At 36.2% G+C, this 21,610-nt stretch overlaps 1 protein-coding gene across 3 annotated transcripts in view; it reads right to left on the reverse strand.

Moving 5' to 3' along the window:
* Positions 1 to 146: 146 nt before the first annotated feature.
* tp73 (tumor protein p73) overlaps positions 147 to 21,610 on the reverse strand; it is a 29,864-nt gene continuing 8,400 nt past the window's right edge. The window contains exons 1-12 of one of the 3 annotated variants that reach the window (XM_024293492.2): positions 19,191 to 19,717; positions 18,130 to 18,378; positions 9,292 to 9,478; positions 9,056 to 9,171; positions 7,213 to 7,322; positions 6,794 to 6,936; positions 6,573 to 6,661; positions 6,269 to 6,396; positions 4,909 to 5,057; positions 4,632 to 4,764; positions 3,381 to 3,474; positions 1,005 to 2,283 (exon numbers count right to left, since the gene is read on the reverse strand). In XM_024293492.2, the coding sequence (XP_024149260.1) occupies positions 1,885 to 2,283; positions 3,381 to 3,474; positions 4,632 to 4,764; positions 4,909 to 5,057; positions 6,269 to 6,396; positions 6,573 to 6,661; positions 6,794 to 6,936; positions 7,213 to 7,322; positions 9,056 to 9,171; positions 9,292 to 9,478; positions 18,130 to 18,378; positions 19,191 to 19,211 (1,818 nt within the window). In that variant the 5' untranslated portion in view covers positions 19,212 to 19,717 and the 3' untranslated portion in view covers positions 1,005 to 1,884. Of the gene's footprint in view, positions 2,284 to 3,380; positions 3,475 to 4,631; positions 4,765 to 4,908; positions 5,058 to 6,268; positions 6,397 to 6,572; positions 6,662 to 6,793; positions 6,937 to 7,212; positions 7,323 to 9,055; positions 9,172 to 9,291; positions 9,479 to 18,129; positions 18,379 to 19,190; positions 19,718 to 21,610 lie in introns of those variants that run through there. The other 2 variants (XM_024293489.2, XM_024293490.2) reach the window with 2 other exon arrangements.

Below are 21,610 nucleotides of genomic sequence, written 5' to 3' on the forward strand. Positions count from 1 at the left end.
TAGGGATGATTACAACAAATATGTATAGTGCGCACTGGTCTATGCTATAATATAACAATTTGCACATAAAGTAGAGCACATTCAAACATCACAGGCCTATACAATTTTGAATCAATTGATTAAAAGGGACGTCTCTGTAATTAATCTTTTTTTTTTTTTTTTTTGCATTTTTCTTACACAAATTCATTTAGCCTGTATAGATGAGTACGATAACATTTTTATGTAAAAAATAAAATATTATCAAGTAAAGGTGAACATTTTGTGCAATAAAAATACTCCAAATTGTTGTCACTATTATCTACAAAAGACAACTTACTTTTCTATGTTTTAAATTCGCTAAATGAAATATTTACAGCAATAATTAGGCAAGGTTTACCTGGAAAATCGTTTCAGTTTAAATAGAATCTACCTCATGAGTTAAAACACCTTTATTGTTTTGATGAAAAGAAACAGAATTAGGAAAAGAAATCTTGAAGAAATCTAAGGTTAAAGAGCTAAAACACTGGACTCAACACATGAACGTATAGCAGTGATGCACAACAATACATAGATCCATTTTACATCATTTTACAAAATGGATGATTAAAAAAAAAGGGAAAGAACTTACATTATTCACTAAAAAAAACAATATTTACATTTTAGAAATGCATAATACTGACAATCCTATTAATTTCACCGTTAAAGCATTTAAAGTGCCTATTCTCCTACCGGTAAATGTAAAATGTTTTGTACCATGTTTTTGGGAAATTACCTTTAAAATTAATTTAAAAAGTTGTAATGAGTTTCAGGCTATTTATAAGTAGGCCAAAAATGAGTGAAACTGCAAACTACAAAACAAGTTCAACAAACCAATTTGACAGAACACTAGAACATTTGCTTTTTTGGCAATCTAAGCAATAAATTGGAATGTTGTGAAAATCCACAAACAAGTATGTGATACAGTAGCTTTAAATGAAGTGTCTTCACTGCAAAGTTTTTTGAAAAGCGTTCAGAGAAAGAAAACATTTTTTTTTTTTTTGGGAGGGAGCAATTTTCATTTGTTATTTATAAAACCACTGAATTCCTGCTTTCACAATAACACTGAAATCGTTTGTTTTGTCACAATACAAGAATTAACACTATATTTTCTACAACTTTTTGAAAAGACTAAGCAATATCAATGTTATTTATAAAACAAGTTAACATACACATCATCAATGCCAAAAACCCACAAAACATCAGGCAAATGGAGAAAAATATACAGAACTAGTGGTCCTCAACTCATTGCAACTTTTAATACAGGACAGTGTTCTTGTATTTATCAGTCTGACTTAACTATTCAGTTCTAGACATTTGGTTAAAACATCAGTTTTATTATTTAAATTCTAAAAACTAGTTTTTAGACACTTTTGTTGCAGGGATTTTACAAGATTCAATATATACAGTACAAATGCACAAGTCAAGGACAAATGAGAAAATAAATAAGTTAGTCAACTGAGAACATTTTGTGTTTTTCAAAAACATAGGGTCTTAAAGAAACTTTTGAAATAATTTCAATCATGTGAATTGTCACTTTAGAATAAAAAAATAATTAAATAAAAAAGAAAGCCTTGTTCTGATCTGGTCCTGATCTACTCTAGCAAATATTGTGAGATAAACAAAGCTCATGTCAGTATTTCATCCTGAAGTAGCACATGCTTGTCTTGTTTCTAGTGCTTTTATTCTGCAGGTGAGACAAGCAGGAAATTCAAACAGTACCAAAGTGCACTTTCTCACTTGAAATGTCACACACATGTGAAATATCAGTCGATTTTCTAAAAAAAAAAAAAAATCACAAAAGAAGGAGAGATTCACCAGGAGAACATTGTTGACAGAAGTAAACCAATCACTGTCTGCTTTTCTCTCTCAGTGAACGTCACTGTCCATGAATTCCTCCTTAATGGAGTGCTTGCTACGGGACACTTTACAATCTGGCATGTCGAAGCCAAAGTCAGCCCACTCATCAGCAGCCGCTGCCATCCCTGCTGTGCCCACACCGCCCCTGTTGGGGATGGTTATGGTGTGGCGGACTCGAAAGTGCACAGCTTCCATGACGCGCTGACGTTGCAGCTCCCCGCTGCCGGCCCCAATGGCTGCCATTGCAGAGGCCGCCATGTTGCTGCTGGAGCGAAGCAACTGCTGGCCGTGGTAGTCATGGTGATGAGCAGAAGTAGGAAGCTGGACGGAAACACCTTGCTTCATGTCCTGCAGCCCTCGCCAGATGACTAGACGGGATTGTTCCGGTATCTTCAGTGCAGCTAAGTCCTGGTAAAGACATACAGGTGAACTCCAGAGATGTGCAAAGTTATAATGGAAAACACTAATAACAACATTAAAGTAGTGCAGTATTTTTTCTTGCTGTTTAAAGTCTGACTCAAATTAGTCTTTTAATTATGATTATTAAAATTATGATTATGCAATTTTTAGGCAAAATGAAAAAAAACTAATTTTCTGTAAAATAGTTTCTGTCGAGCAGAAAGAGTTTACCATAAATTTGTCTCTGAGTTATGGGCAGGACTGTTGATGTGGAGTAAACCTGCATTTCATTCATTCATTCATTCATTCATTCATTCATTCATTCATTCATTCATTCATTCATTCATTCATTCATTCAGTCATTCATTCATTCATCTTCTTAGCCACTTTCAGGGTCACAGGGCTGCCAGAGTTTAACCTGGCCACTGATGGGCGAAGGCAGGGTACACCTGCACTTCTTTCCCACAATCCCTTTGTTTAGACACTCCCGCAGGCTTACGACATCTCACACCCCCAACCTAACGTAAGTGGTACAACAAAAATGGCGAGCAATACTGGCTATACAGTTTTAAATAAGATGCCAGCTCAGAACAAAAAAACAAGGAGGAATATGGATTTATTTGTCTGCAAGTGAATGCATCGGAGAATAGCAGGGAGCAGGGTGACCTGCTGACTGTAGTTTGTATATAACAACTACAAGATTTTTAAATATTGATTTTGTTTTTGTCTGCTCCTGATTCCCTTCGATTTGAATTAAAAAAGTACTTATACTTTCTCTTGTAACTGCATGTCCTCCACCCTGAGAACAATTCTGAAATAACATGTCAAAAACACCAAAAACATAATTTTCATTAGAGTGGGTCTTAAATCCTATTTTGAAAATATTTCTATAACTCACGTCAAGTGGACAAAAACTCAACAAGTTTCAATTTCAAATTGAAATAAATTGTATTTCCTATAAAGTTTTGTTTCCGTTTTGCATGGTTTTACTTTTTTCTTCTTTTAAACGTCTTTTTTCGTCACACCTTTCGTTGCTGTAAACAAAGTTCAATGCACAAACACACATCTTGTATCACAGATTACAAAGGCAAGAGCAGAGTGGTTACCTCCATGGACAGAGTTTGGAGATGATAAACAGACTGGAGACCCTGTGAAGTGAAGTACTCAATGAAGTTCTGACAGCCCAGACTGGTGAGAAAACTGTATGGGGAGAAAAAAATAGCTGCTTAGACCCCGACTAGAAACCAGGAAGGAAGAATGAAATGTAAAGATGAATACCATAACACTTGTACAGTTTGGATTTTTCTAAAATAATCCCATATTAAATGTATAATTGCTTGATATTATAAACTGATTTAATGTAAAATGAAGCATCCTTCCATTGTGTCATTTTCTCATTCCATAAATATGTACTTGGACTAAAAAAACAAACAAATCAGGGGTGTTGTCAAATATGTTTTAACTGAGAATCTTGCAAAATGTAGTGAATTCAAAGCAGTAAAGTGTGTTTGCATGAAAGATTCATGGGACCACTTTTGCTTTTGATGAAAACGTTTATTAAAAAACAGAATGTTAAAGTAGTTTTTACATTCAAAGTGACTGGAGAGAAACAAAACGTATGGCTGTACAGTAGAACTGCTTGGTTATGAAAACAATCTACAAAACATAAAAGTATAAAAATAAATCAAACAATAATCTTTCTGCCTGTTTAGCTACATTGAAAACAGCTTTAGATAGATTAAGGTGGTTTTTGTCAAAGAAACGTTTGCAAAGAATGGCTGGAGCTGAAACACATCAGGAGGTAAATGAGCACAGTGCATGTTTTTAGGGTTTGAACATATCATAGATAAGAATTAAGCTTTGTTAGTTTGTAGTAGTGACATTTTAGATTAAATAAATTGATTATTAAAGTCTCATGATAGGTGTTTATGGCTATGTTGTGTTTAGCTCCATATTAGCTATAATAATTCTGTATTTTGGTGGTATGTAGATTCACCAAGAACATCCAGGGTTTCTGACGACTCAAAACATGTTCAAAGTTTCTTTATCTTCCAAAGTTAAAGTAGGACTGTTTTTTTTTTTTTTTTTTTTTCACTGTACTGCATGCAGTATTAGTACGCTGTCAGTCCTCTCATGAACCAACATTTTGAGTAAACCTCAATAAACAGCAGTAATGACATCTAAAAGTATAGCACAGCTCAAAATAGATATAAATAATAATAGAAAAAAAGCAGCTTTAACAAGACCAAAAAAAAGTAGGTGTTCATGCATCATCGTGCCACTGCTTTCCAAGTGCATTTGATTTGCTGCTGCCCTTTTACAGGAGGATAAAGAAGTGTCACTGCAGGGTGAGATACCTGACGAGGCTGGGGTCAGGGTTATATGAAGGGGGCGGGCTGCAGTGGGAGGCAGACACTATATTCTGATTGCTGTGCCCACTGTTCATATCGCCGTTAGCCTGCATGTGGCTGTTATTGAGCATGTTTGGACCTGTGACAGAGGGAGTAGAAAAACATATAATAGAAAATGAGAATCACAATAAACACAAGACAACAGGTGTTTCATAAAGACACAAGACTTGAGAAAATAATCTCCTCTGATTTGAATCCCTCTTCAGACAGATCAAACACTCACCCATGTGAGATATGGAGGAGTTGGCGTGTTGCTGGGGCTGCTGTCCCATCATTTGGTTGACAGACGATGGCTTGTTGAGGCCTCCGTGTGAATGGAGCTTGTTCATGTTTGACAGTGGAGAATAAGAAGAGGGCGAGTTTATGTGGCTCCTGGTAAGAAGAGAATAACACGACAGAGGTTATAAAAACATTTCCTGATGATTGTGATACAAACTGATCATCATTTTTTTAATGAATGAAGACATCTAACATGTACTGTACAATAATATTCATTCAATTTGTAATATAAATTGCAAAAAATTAGAGAAATAATACAAAAGAGTATTTTTTATTATTATTATTTCACTTTCAATCCAATTTAAAGCATGTTTACATCCAGAATTCATGTTATTTCTGTCTCTCATGAGGTGGATTACTAAAAACACGTCACATTTCTGGTCTAGCCCTTCAACCAAATTTTAGAACCCTTTCTGGCCCACTTGTCAAAAAGTTTGCCCACCGCTGGAATAGACTCACACCTTACAAACAACAAATAGCTCAACATACTTGTGATTTGACTTAAGGAGAAGTAAACTTCCTAACAGAGACATGAGATACATGAAACCCTAAAAAACTGTGCTCTCTTGCTCTGTTTAAGCAATTCTAGCCACTGCAACTCTGTGCAACTGCCATGAAAACCACAAAAAATTATGCGATTATTAAACAAAAGTAATTTTTGCTTCAATTGTTACATTATAAATGGGAAACCTTTTCCTATATTTTATTTAAAGATGTGAGCTGCAACATATTTGGAGAATATAACTTTTAAGTGTCTAAAGGTCTGTATTTATCTTTGTTTAGCATGATTGATTTATTTGTATTCATTTAAAGAAACAAAAACCTAAAGATATCCATTTTAAACATACATAACTTTAAATTTAGAATTCAATTTATTTAGATTAATGGTCTTTTATTCTTGCTTTTTAAAATAAAACATTAATTATAATAGTGGGTTATATAAAAATATTTAAACAAAGTGTCTTCATGACTATATCCTTAAATATTTTTCTTCTAATGAAAGTCCTGGTTTTGAATCTGATGAGTGGACTTGTTGTCTTCCTCCAGAATCAATCAACTAACCCTTTATTTTATAAAAATCTACAGTGGTTAAAAAATATATATAATTGAAATCAATAAATACTGTTTAATAATATTAAAATTTCAGAAATCAAATGAATTTGCAAATTTGACCAACACAGAAACAAAGGTACATTTTAATGAGCTATCATATATAAAAATTTAATTTGGTGACTAATCACTACTGTTATTCCAAATCCATTTCTCTTACTTGAAGTGAGTGTGTGGCGGTGCACGTTACTCACGGTCTCTGCAGCAGCTGCTGCTGTGTTTGTTGTCTGTAGGAGTCGATCAGTGGCTGGGGCACCAGCTCCACCAGCTCCAAACTGTCTTTAATCTTCATCAGCAGCTCAAAGTTCTCTCTGCCACGAACCTTCACACAAACACAGCACAGGTAAAAATCTAAGCCGCTTAAAGGGGTGTCACAGCTCCTTTTTTATTCCAAAAAAAAAAAAAAATTAAACTACAAAATCCAATTTTATATGTTCAGATTATTTCTTCAACTATTGTATGTTAAATAACATGTAAAAAGTACTGTATACTACTTACAGGAATATAGTAAATTTCCTCTTCTCCGTGGCGCCTCTTCCTCATGTTCATATTGGGATTGGGAATATTTGGTGGACTCTGTTTAAAGTCTGCAGGAAAAAAGAGGCAAACATCTGTTTCAAGCAGCTTTCACAAGCATGTCTTAGTACAAGTATTCTGTGTTTTCAAACTGGCAGACAATCAACAGATGTGTTGTGCCCATTTTCTTTTTCTCAACTCACTGCGTTTGTTGGCACTGCCGTTTTTGGCCACGCTCTCGTTCAGGGCCTGCTGTTCCCTAAAGTGGTCCTCATCGGCCTTGCGATCCCGACCAGGACACGCACATATCCGGCCCTCAAACGACCTTCTGCCCAACACCTGGCCACTGCACAAAGGATTTGGGATTGAGATGAAAAAAAAACCTTGTACATCTATTTTAAAATATTGCAAGGAAAAATTACAGCACATTCAGTTCACTCAAGAGATTTGTAACTGTTTTTTAAAAATTATATAGGCCTGATTTCCAGACAAAATACTTATAAAAATAATACCTTTACTTAAAGTGTAGTTTGAATAAGTAGAACGAGTTGTGAAGTTAGAAATATTTTGTTTATGTTAACAAGTCATTCTGATTAGAGCATTTGTGAATCTGGAGACTTACTCTCTGGTTTCCAAGGTGATGATGATGAGGATGGGTCTCCTGTTCATGCCGCCCACACAGCTGCTGTTGCACATGAAATTGTAAAGGATGGTGGTAAACTCAGTCCCCACCTGAAACACAAATACACAAGACCTTTTAATTGACTGATCTAGTCGCAGTAATTTACTTGTACCAATCTTTTGAAATTCATTTTCACCAGCAGGGGGAGGTGTTGCTGCGCCAGAGGGTTTCACGTGGCCCTGTTTTCAGGTGTGATCTTGCAATATGATTAGTCTGCATGTTTGGACGTGCCTGGACTGTTTATTTATAGATATGTCTACTTTGAGGTACTTTGACAAAGGCGTCTCTTTAAAGGGGACGTTTGGTTTTGTCTTAGATTTATTCTTAAAACAGAGATTTTTTTGTATAATTTGATTCAGCCTCTTCTAAGAAGTTAATAACAGGTTTATTAGTTACATTAATCAAATGTAATATGTAAAATATATATTTATGTATAATTAAAATCTGATCTTTAAGTTGTTTCTGCAACATTGACTGTAAATGAGAACTAGACTGTGTGACACTGCCCCCTAGTGTTTCAAAGAGGAAGTACCTGCTGGCTCCAAGAAGCCAAAATCCCATAGACTTCTATAGAGAAATAAACAACTATTACTCAGTCATTATATTTTTCATAGTACCCATTCTTACTCTGATACCTTTTCCAATTATATTTTTTAAGGGTATAATGATTTGTTTTAACACCAATGGTTGCTGATCTGATTCGTAGTCGATATTGGTTCATTTTGAATTATTAAATTCACTGACCTAACGCCAAACATTTAACCAGAGATTAATACCTGGTACTGAACAGTGCAGATAAGGTTTTCCAAATTCTTTGTATTTCTTGCAAGGTAACCAAGTGTTAATTAAATATGTGTACAAAGAAATAACAACTAATGACAAATACATTCACATTTTATTTTCATATAGTTTAGCCTGCTGTTGTTTTTCCACATAAATATAACACAAATTGAGCATTATTAGAACATGAAACCACACTGTATGGTCTTATCTTACCACTGTTGATTAACCTTTTAATTATTGTCCTATTGTTCATTTTAATCGTATTTTATTGTAATTTCTACTATTGTTGTTTTAACTGAATTTTTTTTTTTCTTGTGTTGATGCCTTTCGGCCCGGGTCTCCCTTGAAAAAGAGACGTAGTCTCAAAGGGATTTCCTGGTAAAATAAAGGTTAAATAAAATAAAAAATATCTTTGGAAATATTTTGCTGCTATGCCATATGTGTTGTCCGCAGTGATGTCACGTGGTCATTTTTACGTTGTGGTCAAATGGACCTACCATGCCTGAATACAAATGATGTTTTCCAAAATTAATTTTCGATTGATCTCCTTTTTAAAATCACTTTTTGGTGCCTCAGACAGATTGGTTTTGATTTAAGGAATAGAAATCGATGAATTTTTATGCCCCTAATATTTTCTCTTCATTGCAAGTTACTCAAGTTATAAACTAACCAATCGGATCAACGAAAATAGGGGGTCTCACGTCCAGCTTTTGACAGATTTCATGTAGCCTGCTTTCAAGTGGTAGGGATGTGGACTTCCAATAAGCTCACTCATGATTGGCGAGACTGGTTGCCACAGAAACGTTGACTCAGACCAACTGGTAGCAATCACTGCACCATTTATTGCAAAAATGGCGACTGAATTGGCTTCATTTCATTGGAACGAGAAGTTAACCGTTATCTATGGGGGACATCAATTCTGTCCAGTTCTCATATACAGTAAATGTCATGAAAGCATAAAAAATGAGCATCTTGATGATGAAATAGATGAGCAGCTAACCTGTGGAGTCTCGTAGGGCACATAGGCACTCTGCCTGCCGGTGACGGGATCGTCCACATACTGACAGAGGTTGTTTCCCTCCACTCGGATCAGGTGACTGGCTGGAGCCGTTTGACCTGTAGAAAACAGATTAATGTGTATTTACGCAGTTAAGTTTTTCAGCATGCTTGTACTGAAAGCCAAACTAAAGTTGTAATAAACTTTAATATGAGTTTTATGAGATAGCTGTTATTTACCATCGTTGAAGTCCCGGCCGAGTTCATGATTGGGACATCGTTTGACCACCTCTGTCACATGCTCGGCCTTTTTGTAGACAGGCATGGCTCTGATGATGCTGCCATGGGGAGGAGAGGACGACAGCTTGATCTGGATTGGACAGGTTTTGGCAATCTGACAGTAGAGCTTCTTCAACAGGGGAGAGTACTATGACAGAAAGAGAAAACAGACATTCATTCATCTGTACATCTGTTGAGCAAGAAAATCGGCAAAGTGAATTTTTGAAGACAGTCATTGTTATTGATATTGTTAGAAAACATCTGACAGAAATACTCTTTCTTTCCTTTAAAATTTAAAGCACAAGTCTAAGGTATTACATTTTTGGGTCAGAAAAACTTATAAGAAATGTTTCAAGCATCTTTTGTTGTGGGACCAATTCCATCTTGGCTAAAATATACATCATTTTATTTTAGTGAAAGCTATAAACCACTTTTTTATTGTTGGAAATTTTCAAAAAGTTTTGATACTAAAGGGCTCCACATAACAGCTGTTGATGAAAGAATGATGGAGAAGATAAACAACAACAAAAAAACTAGAGAGCAAGCAAAAAAAAAAATGAACACAAAGGTATTAGAATAATAAAATGTTGCTTTGGTTATTAAAAATAAAAAATAGGAATACATGTTTTGCATATTCAGAAAAATGTTGGTCCATGATTTAGCCAAGTCTTCATTCCGAGCCCTCACACATGCAGATACATGAACATGTGAACGTATGCATGTTAATGCGCGAAACAGAGTCCAAAGATGAATCACAAGGAATGGAGCCAACCTAACAAGCCCCAACACACTCTAGTAACTTTCCAGGAAAAAAACTAAAGAGGTCGTGTGTAGACATGCTATGAAGAACAAAAATGCAACAGCACTAAAGGCAGAAATACAGCAGATCTAAAAAAAAAATTACAGTATGAGCACTAAATATGGTCTTTTTTCCCCATTTTTGTACAAAATGAGACAAATAAAACGTGTTAAATAAGAGAAGAAATTAGATTGTCCAGCTCAACTTGTAGAAATTCAATTTAGAATATCACATTTTAATCAAGTTTTTATCTTGAAGATGTTTAACAAGAGCAAATAAAATATTAATGATAAGGTAACATACAGTTGTTATTCTATTATTTTTCATGATATTAAACCACACCTAGTTAAAGTGTGACCTCCAGAAAAACTAACTTTTAGTCACACAAAGATCATGATAGTTCATGCTTTTAAATAACAGAACATCTTGCTTTAAATCACCTTTGTCCTGCTAAGATATACTGTTTTTAAATCTGTACAATATAACCTTGTTTCAGCACCCAATTTGGTAACTCTAGGTTATTTTTCTTTTTGATAACAAAATATTTATTTTTATTAAAGGCCAAAATAGCCCTTTTTTTACAGCAAAAAAACTATTTTTAAACAAAATGTTTTTGCAGGAAAAGTCAAAATCAATCAGAATGCTTAAAATACTTTTTTTTATCTATGGGGAAAAACTGCCACTTTGAAGAATATTATCTGAATTTATTTTATATCCAGTGAAACTCACTTTTGAAACTAGTCGCGTTGCAGGTGAACAGGCCCTTCACAGCCCCACAAACAACCGCACACACACACACACACCCCCACGTACACACACACACACACACACACAGCAACATAGGTCTATAGATTAGGTAGATTATGAGCAAACTCCCGTAATGTTTACTCATGCAGTTCTCCTCAGTCAGGAGCACTCCCTTTACCTGTTCCCACTTAACTATCCTCCACAAGTTTCAACTGTTTTCCATGAATTTCTGACAGACAGACAGACATCTTATTTACCATATTTTCAATTTTTCATGATCCTGTAGTCAAACTGTGAGAATTTTGTCTTGACTTTCTTTAAAACAAGATAAAAAATATGACTATTGTTGTTATAGCATAACCATTGAAACCATTTCACGTTGAGACTTTTTATACTCTCCCTGAGTTTTGTCAGAAGCATTTATAATTGGCTAATGTTACAAAGTGATTACTTGTCAGAGTGTACCTCTTCTCCAATGACATTTAAGACAGGCTTCAGCAGAAAATACTTTGAACAGGCTCCATAAAATAAATGAGTTAGTCTGTAATGTAAGTGGTGCTTAACGTGACATTTGAGTCTGCAAAGACAGACTCATCCAAAAATGGAAGCATTTTACCTGAACCAGATTAGTGACAGGATAAAGAACACTCATCAAAAATGACATCATAAAAAAGGTCTTACCAGTTTGTAAATGGAAAGCAATACTTTGTTCTAAATGATTTAAAATACATTTTCTCTTCTGTCCAAAAGTCAAATGGCTCAAAATTAAAAGTGAAAATTGTTCTGTTAGCCACTTTTTGTCTTTCACTTCTCATGGTGAGACTAAACAGAAGATGTGAAAGTGTGTAGCTAGATTAATCTCCACAGCAGATGTAGGCAGAATCTGAATTATTCCCCTATCCCTCCATTAAAGGGGTATTTAAAGGGAAAGGGGTTTCGAAAATCATTGTTTTAAGGGTCCAGTAAGGCGGGCACTTTTCTCCATGTGGGTGTGCTCTGAAGCACAGAAGCATTAGTATGACATTTTGTTTTAGAATAACTTTTTAGTTATAAAACCGATGTTACGTATTTCCTTGTGCTAGGAGCTTTACACTAACGTAGATGACCGGTGACTATTGACAATGTCATGGAGTCAGGGTATACCGTCTGAATTTGAAGACACTTTTTTTCTACATCTCTCTCTAAATGTAGAGGTAGGTAAAAGCCGTAGAGATACGGGGAAGAATCCAAATTTGTCCATAGTTTGGTCTTTAATTGCTGCTAATATTTCCATCTTAAAGCTATTTTGGCTCTGATGAACCTCTGACTCAGAATACCTTGATGATCTCAGATGTTGAAGTTGCTTGCCTTGAAATTGAACAAGTGCAAATAAAACATGAATTTGTTGTCAAAAACACATTTTCAGATATACAAAAAATAATAGCTTTCCAAACTCAACACTGGCTAAACATAATATTTTTGATTATTATTTTTTTCCTCTTAATCTACAGGAATATGTGGCTGTCAGAAGCAGCCATCACCAGCTTTGTAACAAGAGGGAAGTCCAACTCTCCTCACAGACTAGTGCACACTTGAATCATTCACATAAATTCACACCCAGTCCATGATTTCAGCTGTGTGCACTGCGGTCTGAGGTAAAACCCTGACAAAAGAGCTGTAGTATCTGATGTGTATCAGCTTGTACAGACAAGAGATTTTGATAGATGAAGAAGTCCATTTTTGCTTCAGAAACAAATGACTATTGGAGTGTATATAGAGAGGAGAAGAAAGAGAACAAAGGTTCAGGTTGGAAACATCTTTCAGGTGACTGACAGAAGAAAATGTGAAAAGGAAGGAAGTGCTCTGAAAAGTTCTGACCACAAACCTCGGCTTGCTGCCAAAACCGTCCACATAAACATCTTCTGTCTCCATGGTAACGGGGCTCTTTTCAGAAACAATGTTCGTCCAAAACATCCACAACAGACAATCATTTCACCTTATATGATCAAAAGATTTAGCAATAGTCTTATAGAATGCTCTAACCAAGGATGTGGTCAATTTTGATGCCAAGATACAGACTGATGTATGCATCCTCCGTTCTATGCTTCTGGATAGAGGACCAGTGGAGGCAGGTCGGGACAGGCTGCTGCTGGCAAGGTGATAATTGCCAAACCATCATCCATAAACACAAGCAGCAGCTTGCTCGCTGCAAATTTAGTAAACGAATATCAAATACATTCATTCGGACCACGTGAAATGCCATATAGTGTGCATTTATGTTGGATTTGAAACCAAAGCAGAAAAGTACATTTGATATATTTACTTTATATACTCAAGACAAAACAAACCTTAATTTGGAACTTTATCAACTGAAATATTGTAAACTGTAAAAATATTTAATTCCATCCACAATATGAAAATACTAATAATATGGCAAACCCTTAAACACCCGAGGCGTCGCTGGTGACGCTTAAACACAAAATCTTTAAAGGGTAACCAAACACCAAATCAACTTTTTTTTGGCTGTTAACTTTTCTAAATAGGATTTTCGAAGTGCTGTCTGTTGATCATTGCTAATTTTTTGACAAAATTAAAATAAACATGTTTAATTCATGAAAATAGTCAAAAAACGCAGGTGTGCTGCCCCCTATAGGTAGGGTTGGGCACCGATGGGTTCTGATGCGGTTCCGGTTCTACCGCGGTGCTTTGGTTTCGGTTCCCTTTCGGTGCTTATTGCGGTACTTCAGTAATAAAAAATAATGCCTTTATCTTCCTAAATCCAAAGCAGAACGGCTTCAAACAAGCGCAGACTCCCTCCTGCCGTGCAGCTGTGCGCACGTAATATAAAGCATAATATAAAACTCCGTCTTAAATAAACTTAAACATCCTTGAAATTTTAGCCTGACATTTTATTAAATTAAATCAGGAATGTGGCATTTATTTGCAGTTGTTTTTGGGCAAAAGCAATATTTTATTTCAATAAAATAAGGCGGAAGATAAATGTTAATCACACGGCTGCAAAGCGCAGCAGATGATGACGACCCGCTGTGGTGGTGGGCGGAGCCGAACCGAGCTTTCTGCTATTAGCAGCCCAACAAGGAGGAAACGATTCGGTGTTTCATTTTGAGATGGGGCTCCAGCGTTGTTTAAAAATTGCGGAAACTCCACTATTCACAGCGAAAGTCCCGCCAACCGACGTTGCGGAAGCCGACCATCTCGGCGGTTTTATATGAGCCCGCCCACGAACACAAGAAAGTAAATAGATGGGCTGAATCGTAAAGAATCAGAAGGGAGTACAAGTGATTGACATGTCCACAGACAAATGAAACTTCAATGAACTTTGGAACCGAAATCCGGCACCGTTTGCAGCCGCATCTTTCGGTTTCGGTAGAACCGCGCAAATCATAACGGTTCCTACTTGGAACCGAACTTCGGTGCCCAACCCTACCTATAGGTTGAAATTAGGTATTATAGTTTGTGATTGTTTAGTTGGTGTAAGTCCCAGAAGTTTCACCCCATCATGCTCTGCAGTACCAGTATAAAAGCCCAGATTCTGCAACGGTCCGTTGTTGTGTTAGCTTTGGCATGGTTTGTAGGTGTGTTGCCTTCAGTTGTCAAAAATCAACTGGGTTGTACATCTTTCTGGTGGACTTGTAAGTCAGAGAACAGAGGTTGAGTGCAATTGGCATTGAATCCAGAGAACTCCATCCTGGTGATGGATTTTATTCGGGATTGTTTGTTTAATACGTTAGCCTTTATTAGCTATGATGCTAGCTGCAAACCCTCAGCTGCGCCGGTGTGGTGCCAAGGTACGTCCCCCTTGCCAGAATGTGTATCCCGGGCACAGTATGAGTGTTACAAAACAAATCAACAATGCCTGAGATTGGGGATACACATTCTAGCAGGGGAAATGAACACTGGCACCACACTGGCTCCTCTAGCCCCGCCCCCTTTTTGGCATTTTTCAAATCTGGGCTTAGAATGGAGTCAGCCTCTAACTGCCCTGTTTGGTTACCCTTTAACATACTGTGACTTTTTTTATTTTTAACACGATCTACTGGAATTACGTAGATCGTGTCAAAGATTGAAAAGTTAAAGTAAATCAGAGAACATAAACACATATATATTAAGATTAATACCCATAGATACCATTTAAAAATAACTATTGGGACCAAACGCTAATATAATCCCTTAACGATAAAACACATCTACAAAACCAAATGTGTGAGAGTTCACTCTCATAATGAGACTTTTTCCCAGATCCCGTGTGCTTGGCAGGGATAGCAATGCTGATGTGGCTGCGGATGATGGGTTGGGAAAGAAAGGGAATGATGCATTGTACAAGACGTGTTGTAACCTGCTTCCTAACGGAGAGCCGCTAATAGCTGGGAAGAGCAGCGTCTCGGTGCATGCTGGATCCTGCATCCTCAGCGCATCAAATCCCCCTCCCAGCTCAGAAACATACAGTGGTAGTCCACACTCTCACAAGCAGGATCAATCTAAATGTACGAAAAGAGATCTTATTATTTGGAAATGATGAGGTGTTAGATAGTTCCTTGGTGCTGCTTGTCTCCATCCAAACCAAGGCAGCAGAGAGCTTCAGAACTATTATCCCTAATGCATGGTGTCTTGACTAGACAAGTGGAGATTGCCAGACTAGCTTAACATGGGTTTGGATGGACTTAGTGCATGAGGAAACATTGTGATATATCAGCAAAAAGGATTGTCTCCTGTTTGGTCTCTTTTTAACCGATGAATCACACATTTTCCATGCCTCTGCAAACGTTAACTTTCGTCAGACCTGCGGATCAGAACTTAAGAAGATGGATTATGTGAGCAATGCTTGGTGCAATAACTTTTTTTTTTCGTAATCACACAAAGAAGTGCATGCCATCTGCTCTCGGTGGGAGGCAGGATGGGTTGGGTGGGAGGTTGACGTGCCCACATGACAATTGGTATTCCCCTATTACCTGCGGCTACAAGGATTGATAATGAAGACCCAGTCAGTATCACACAACTTCATCCACATCAAAACTCCTTTCTTCTTTTTTTTTTAGAATGCATGCAATAAATGATGTCAAATGTGCTCCAAAGCTGTAAAAAAGGGGCTTTTTAAAAAACATTAACCTAAGGTAATTTTGCTGCAAATGTAAATAAGAGTTTTAGCAATCTTTTCTTTCGAAGCAACTGATTATTTCTGCACTTTTAATGAGAATACAATGGCAACCAAGCATCTCAGTGTGAAAGGAAGCACTATAAAATCTGTTTTCACATTGTTTCTTTCCCTCTCTAATCCTCCTGTTTAATGGCAGTAAAGGCACAAGAATAATCACAGGTTTCCTCACAATTCTTTCTCTGCTGCCTCATTATCTGACTCTTCAGTCATGTGCCAACCAAACACTTCTTTGTTTCCACCTTTCTTGAGGTAACTCAAAAATGACTGTGGTCTGAATTGCTCACATCGACACAACTGGTGTTTTCCTCTCAGGTCATAAAAATAGAAAATTAAAAAAAATCTACTGTGGTGAACCGAGACGGATTTATTTGAGCTCTTTTGAGATGGTCTTTGGAAACTAAAAATACATGTCTCCATTTTAACTAAACTTAAAGCATTTTATGTTTTTAAATACTTGATTTAGTTGATTAATTACTTTTAGATCATTTATGTATCATTTAAAATTTTATTTTTACAAAAATGTGGTATGTCTACCTATGACAGGGATGTTCTAGGACACAATTAATCAGGGGTGTCAAACTCAATTACACAAGGGGCCAAAATCCAAAACACATCTTAGGTCACGGACCGAACAGAATAAACATTTATTGGACGCACTAAAACGAAATTTTTTAACATTACTCTACATAAAAACAAGCAGAAATATTATGCCAGAATAAATCAACTTAAACCTTAAACAACATTCAATATTTTACTCTCTATAAAAATATATTTTGTCAAAATTATACAAGTTAGAAATAAGTGCAAGATAACATTGGGCCATTAATTACAATAAAATACAATGATCTGGATCCGGCCCCCGGGGCTTGACTTTGACACATGTGCATTAAAGGATAAGGTTTAAAATAGTTTAAAACGTGTCAAAACAATTCAAGGATTCAGTTTTAGGAACTTTCTTTTGAATGACAAATTCTGGATCTTTTTTTTTTAAGTTTGCTAAATTGTTTAACAAACTTTATTTTAAAAAGTCAGTAAAAAATCTTTGAACAAATGTTTTGGACTTTAGTTCTCCAGAGCTAACTTCTAAGAATTCAAATGTTCACCATTCTTCTTTGAATTGATGATGGATAGAAAAATGACAAATCCTCTGCAGTCAAATCACTCAAATACACTTTTTTGAGGGAGACAAAAGGAGACTGCAGACCCTTTTTTAGGAGAGGACAGGGAGAATGTTGGAGGCGCCACAGGTGACAGCCTTGAGTGCTTGCTAAGACTGAGGAAGTGAAAGACAGAGGAAGAAAAGCAGCAGGTCAAAGACCACGGCTCTAAAGTCCACATGCAGGGGGGATCTTCTTACATCACTGAGATTTGACTAAAAGAGCCAACACGCTTGGTTACTTCTAGTGAACACAACCTCCAAAGCCTCCCAGTCTTTCAGAAATAGAACAGCTACACACACATACATCCACACACAGACACTGAAAAAAGGCAGTTTGACTCTTTTTCAGGAGGTCAACTGTGTGACAGTTGGAGGTAACACCTTTTCAGCACGACACTTTCCATCAGATCATGACAAATTACACCGCTCTCATTTCAGCCGCCCCATAACACCATCACACATTTAAACTTTTTCTTCCAAATTTCTTTTAGTCATATTTTTATGAACTGCAAACAAATAGGTTTAGATTTACAAAAAAGGGCAACGTTAGATACAAAAACGCTCATACTACCGGAATTCATTTAACTTTTATCAGTACATTTTATTAATGCAGTGTAATATTAATAATAATAAAATGTTCTAATTTTTAGTCATGAATCGGATCCTCAATATAGAAATTATTATGCTTGTAGAGAGTGACAAAAGCTGAACAGTAGTCGTGCAGATGCCTCCAAAACTTCTTTGTTGCTGTGTCACAAAGGTTTCAAAGATGCAGCGTGATTGAAAACCCTCTACTTTCACTTGGACGCAGCACGCCTCCACATGCACTAACTTGAGTGAGTGGGGAAGAGTCATATTCTTTGTGTGAATAGACAGAAAGATGGAAAGAGAGGATGCCCTTTAGTGTACAGGCAAAGTTGCTGCAGCAGTAGTACTCACGGTCCATGTGGCAGACTTGGCGGTGCTGGACTGCTGGAAGGACACCTGGAAGTCGTGCGGGCCCGGGTAATCGGTGTTGGAGGGGATTGCTGGGGCAGGCGAGAGGCCCTCAAACGTTGAGTTGGGCTGGGAGTAAGGTGAAGGGGTGGGCACAGCCGACGAAGAGGCGTTCTCTGAGCTGTAGGGGCTGGCGGACGTCGCACGGCTCCCCAGGCTCTCCATGCTGCTGCTCAGCAAGTTGTACTGGGACTGGGGAAAAATAAAGAAGGGAAAGAGTGAAACGGAGAAAGAGGGAGGGAGCAGACAGACAGAGGGAGGACACAGGTGGAGGTGCCACAGAGACAGGGGCTAAGAGTCTTAAGGAGGGTCGGATTACAATGGGAAGGAAAGAATTGAGAGTGTGTGAGAGAGGATGCACAAGCAAACATTTCAGACAGATAAGCACTGCTGGCACTTACTGCAGGAGTTACACCTGACAACTACAACCAAACGTGTCCTAGTGTACAAATGAATGAGTGAGGGGAGAATGCAGTGAGATCTCAGTAGCAACTTCCCTGTGGCTATATGAGGCATGTTGTAAGACAAGGACACAATGTGTTCTCTGACTAATTGCTTCCATTCCTCAGTTTTCTTCTTCAGTGTGTTTCAATGCATGGAGGTGTGCACATTTACTGTATATACAAACTGTATATACAAGCTTCCAATGAGGCCCATTGAACGTCTTATATTGGAATAACATGTTTTGGAATTCCCTGAACTATTCTCTAAATAAATACAGAAAAATAAAAAAAAATCTCTGTAGTTCATCCATTAAAATTTATTATAATCAATAAAATATATAGTTATAATAATACATTTTTAGAGTCATTAAGTGAAAAAAACTACAAGAATCTAATAAAAATATTGTAAAATACTAAAATACTTGGATTATCTTTTTTTAAAAAAAAATAAATTTAAAGATATTTTTGTGGATCTTGTCAGGAAGTTGACCCTCCTGCTCCTTTACGATGTTAAACTCGCCAAATTATTCAAGCAACTACTCACAATATCAGGAACTTTACCTTCTTTTTCACGTAGTACATCCTCTAAAGCATTGCCAAATCCTCAGGCAGGGAAATAGTCCAGCAAAACAGAGCAAAGAGAGTGTAGGACCATAGTCTAACCTCAGAATTCAGGCACAGTGGACATGCGGTACATCACACTCACACACATGCTCACACACACACATGTGCTGCCAGGACAGGGAAAAAGGTGAGGACTGGTGTGGAGAGAGATAAAAGATAGACTGAGATGAGGAGAGAGAAGCAGAGAGGGAAAGAGGGATGGGAACCCAAAAAATGGTACGGCATTCTAATTATGACATGCCCAGACACGGACTGCAATGCCGGGGCACATGTACGCACACGCTCCAAAACACCTTGTGTAGGCCTACACGCAGTAAACACTAGTTGGACTTTCAGAGAGAAAGGAGGACAGAAAAAAGGGAGAAGAAATACAAAAAGTAAACCCATGAAAGAAGGATTTTCAAAGGTTGGATCCTTTACTCTAATCAATAAAACAATAAATAAGAAGTTCACAATTTGAGATAAGATACTCTTCAGAACTTTGGCTGTCTGAAAACTGAATGCAAACCAGTATTAATATCATAGAAGTATATTTTTTAAACAAATTTAATAAATCTAATGACATAAATCAGGAAAGATGAAACTAAGATTTTGTGTTTAATTTATATAAATATTTCTCAATTAAATTAATTTACATTTTAGAGTAAATACTGTAAAATTTCTATAAATTTCGATTTAAAAAACAATTTCAGTCACTAAGAAAATATTGTTTCAGTGAATATTTTTTGTGTTGATGCTTGTATCGATTTAAAATACTGTCACACGATATTTAATTATTATTTAAAAGCAAACATGTGGTTCAGTCTTACTTTTGTTTTCCACTTCATCTACCAAGAGAAAAGCATCATGTATTTGGGTAAAAACAAATTATTTATGAAATACAGTTGCAATTTTTAATGTTCTGATCATTAAATGAAAAGTATTTTACAATTTTACTTTTCTGATTAATATATAAATATTCAGATATTTATTAAGTGATAATTTTAAAGGTGAAATTTTGTTTGGTACTGTCTTGGATGTATTGGGATATGTATCATATCATGAAACGTGTATTGCAATATGTAACACATAACATACAAACCCCTATTACATAAATATCCCACATTTGCTCATTTCGGGGAATTAAACCCCATGAAAATTTTACTATTTTTATGAATAACTAACAACTTATAGATTTATTAGTATGTCATTTCTACAACTTTAATTTAGGTTGATTATCAATTTTATTTTTTTAGACAAAATGTTGACTAGGTGTGAATAGAGACAAAGTCCCTGAATAATTCCCTAGAATGCAAACATTTTAGAACTTGATGGGAAAATCTCAATAATCACTTAGAAAAGCGTTCAGAACAAGATATGACCTGATATGGATTTCCTAATAAGGTCGTGTTTAGACTTGTCCGGCCTGCAGAAATATTCCTCAGCTGGCAGCTTTTTACACAAGTGCTCAACGTGATGAAAACTACATATACGTTTAATAAACTCTTTTATATTATATACTATACAATGTGAGTTTTTTTAATTTTGGAAAATGTCCCAAATGTGTTTAAAATGATTGATTACAGGTTTAAAACTCAATATAGCTGTGCTGATGTACTCAATAAATCAAGAACAATTTTTTTTTAATTGATAACTAGACACTTAGTGAGAATAATTAACTGATAGGAAGACAACTGTTGAGGTGTTTCAGCCTGAGTCTGATGTGACTGTGATAGGACACTCAGAACAGAAGATCTCCAAATCCAAGAAATATCACCAAAAACCAAATGAAAGTACACAATCCTCACAAAACGAGGAGGTTCTTTTGTAATAAAATGACAGCTAAAAGAACATTTTCCAAAATATTATCATCTTTCGTAACGAAGAAGATCATATATTTTGTCAAATAGAAATAAATTCCAACAAGATGAACATTGTCAAAAATTGTCCCGTTATATTTTCAAATCACAAAGTGTCTTCTTTTGTGGTCTCAATTCAAAAGTACGGTGTTGCTAGAATAGAATAGAATAGAATAGAATAGAATAGAATAGAATAGAATAGAAAGCTGCTATTGTCACTATACATGGTTTTATGAAACTCAGTAATTTATTTAAAAACATGATGCTGTCAAACACCAGATGACAGCAAAGATTCAAGTCAAGTTACTGAAAGTGATCCAGGATAAATGTGGATGCACTCATGTGTGAACACAGATGTGTACATCTCAACCTATCAGATATAAAACAAAGACTAGCAATACTTTCTTCTACATTTTTTTTTTTTTTTAGGATTGTGCAGACAGTACTTTCCAATAACTTGTTTATATCTGAAATATTACAAACAATACATAATATTAAATTAGGACACCTGTCAAGAAG

The sequence above is a fragment of the Oryzias melastigma genome, linkage group LG7, assembly GCF_002922805.2.
Source record: "Oryzias melastigma strain HK-1 linkage group LG7, ASM292280v2, whole genome shotgun sequence".
In the NCBI taxonomy this organism is placed as follows: Eukaryota; Metazoa; Chordata; class Actinopteri; order Beloniformes; family Adrianichthyidae; genus Oryzias; species Oryzias melastigma.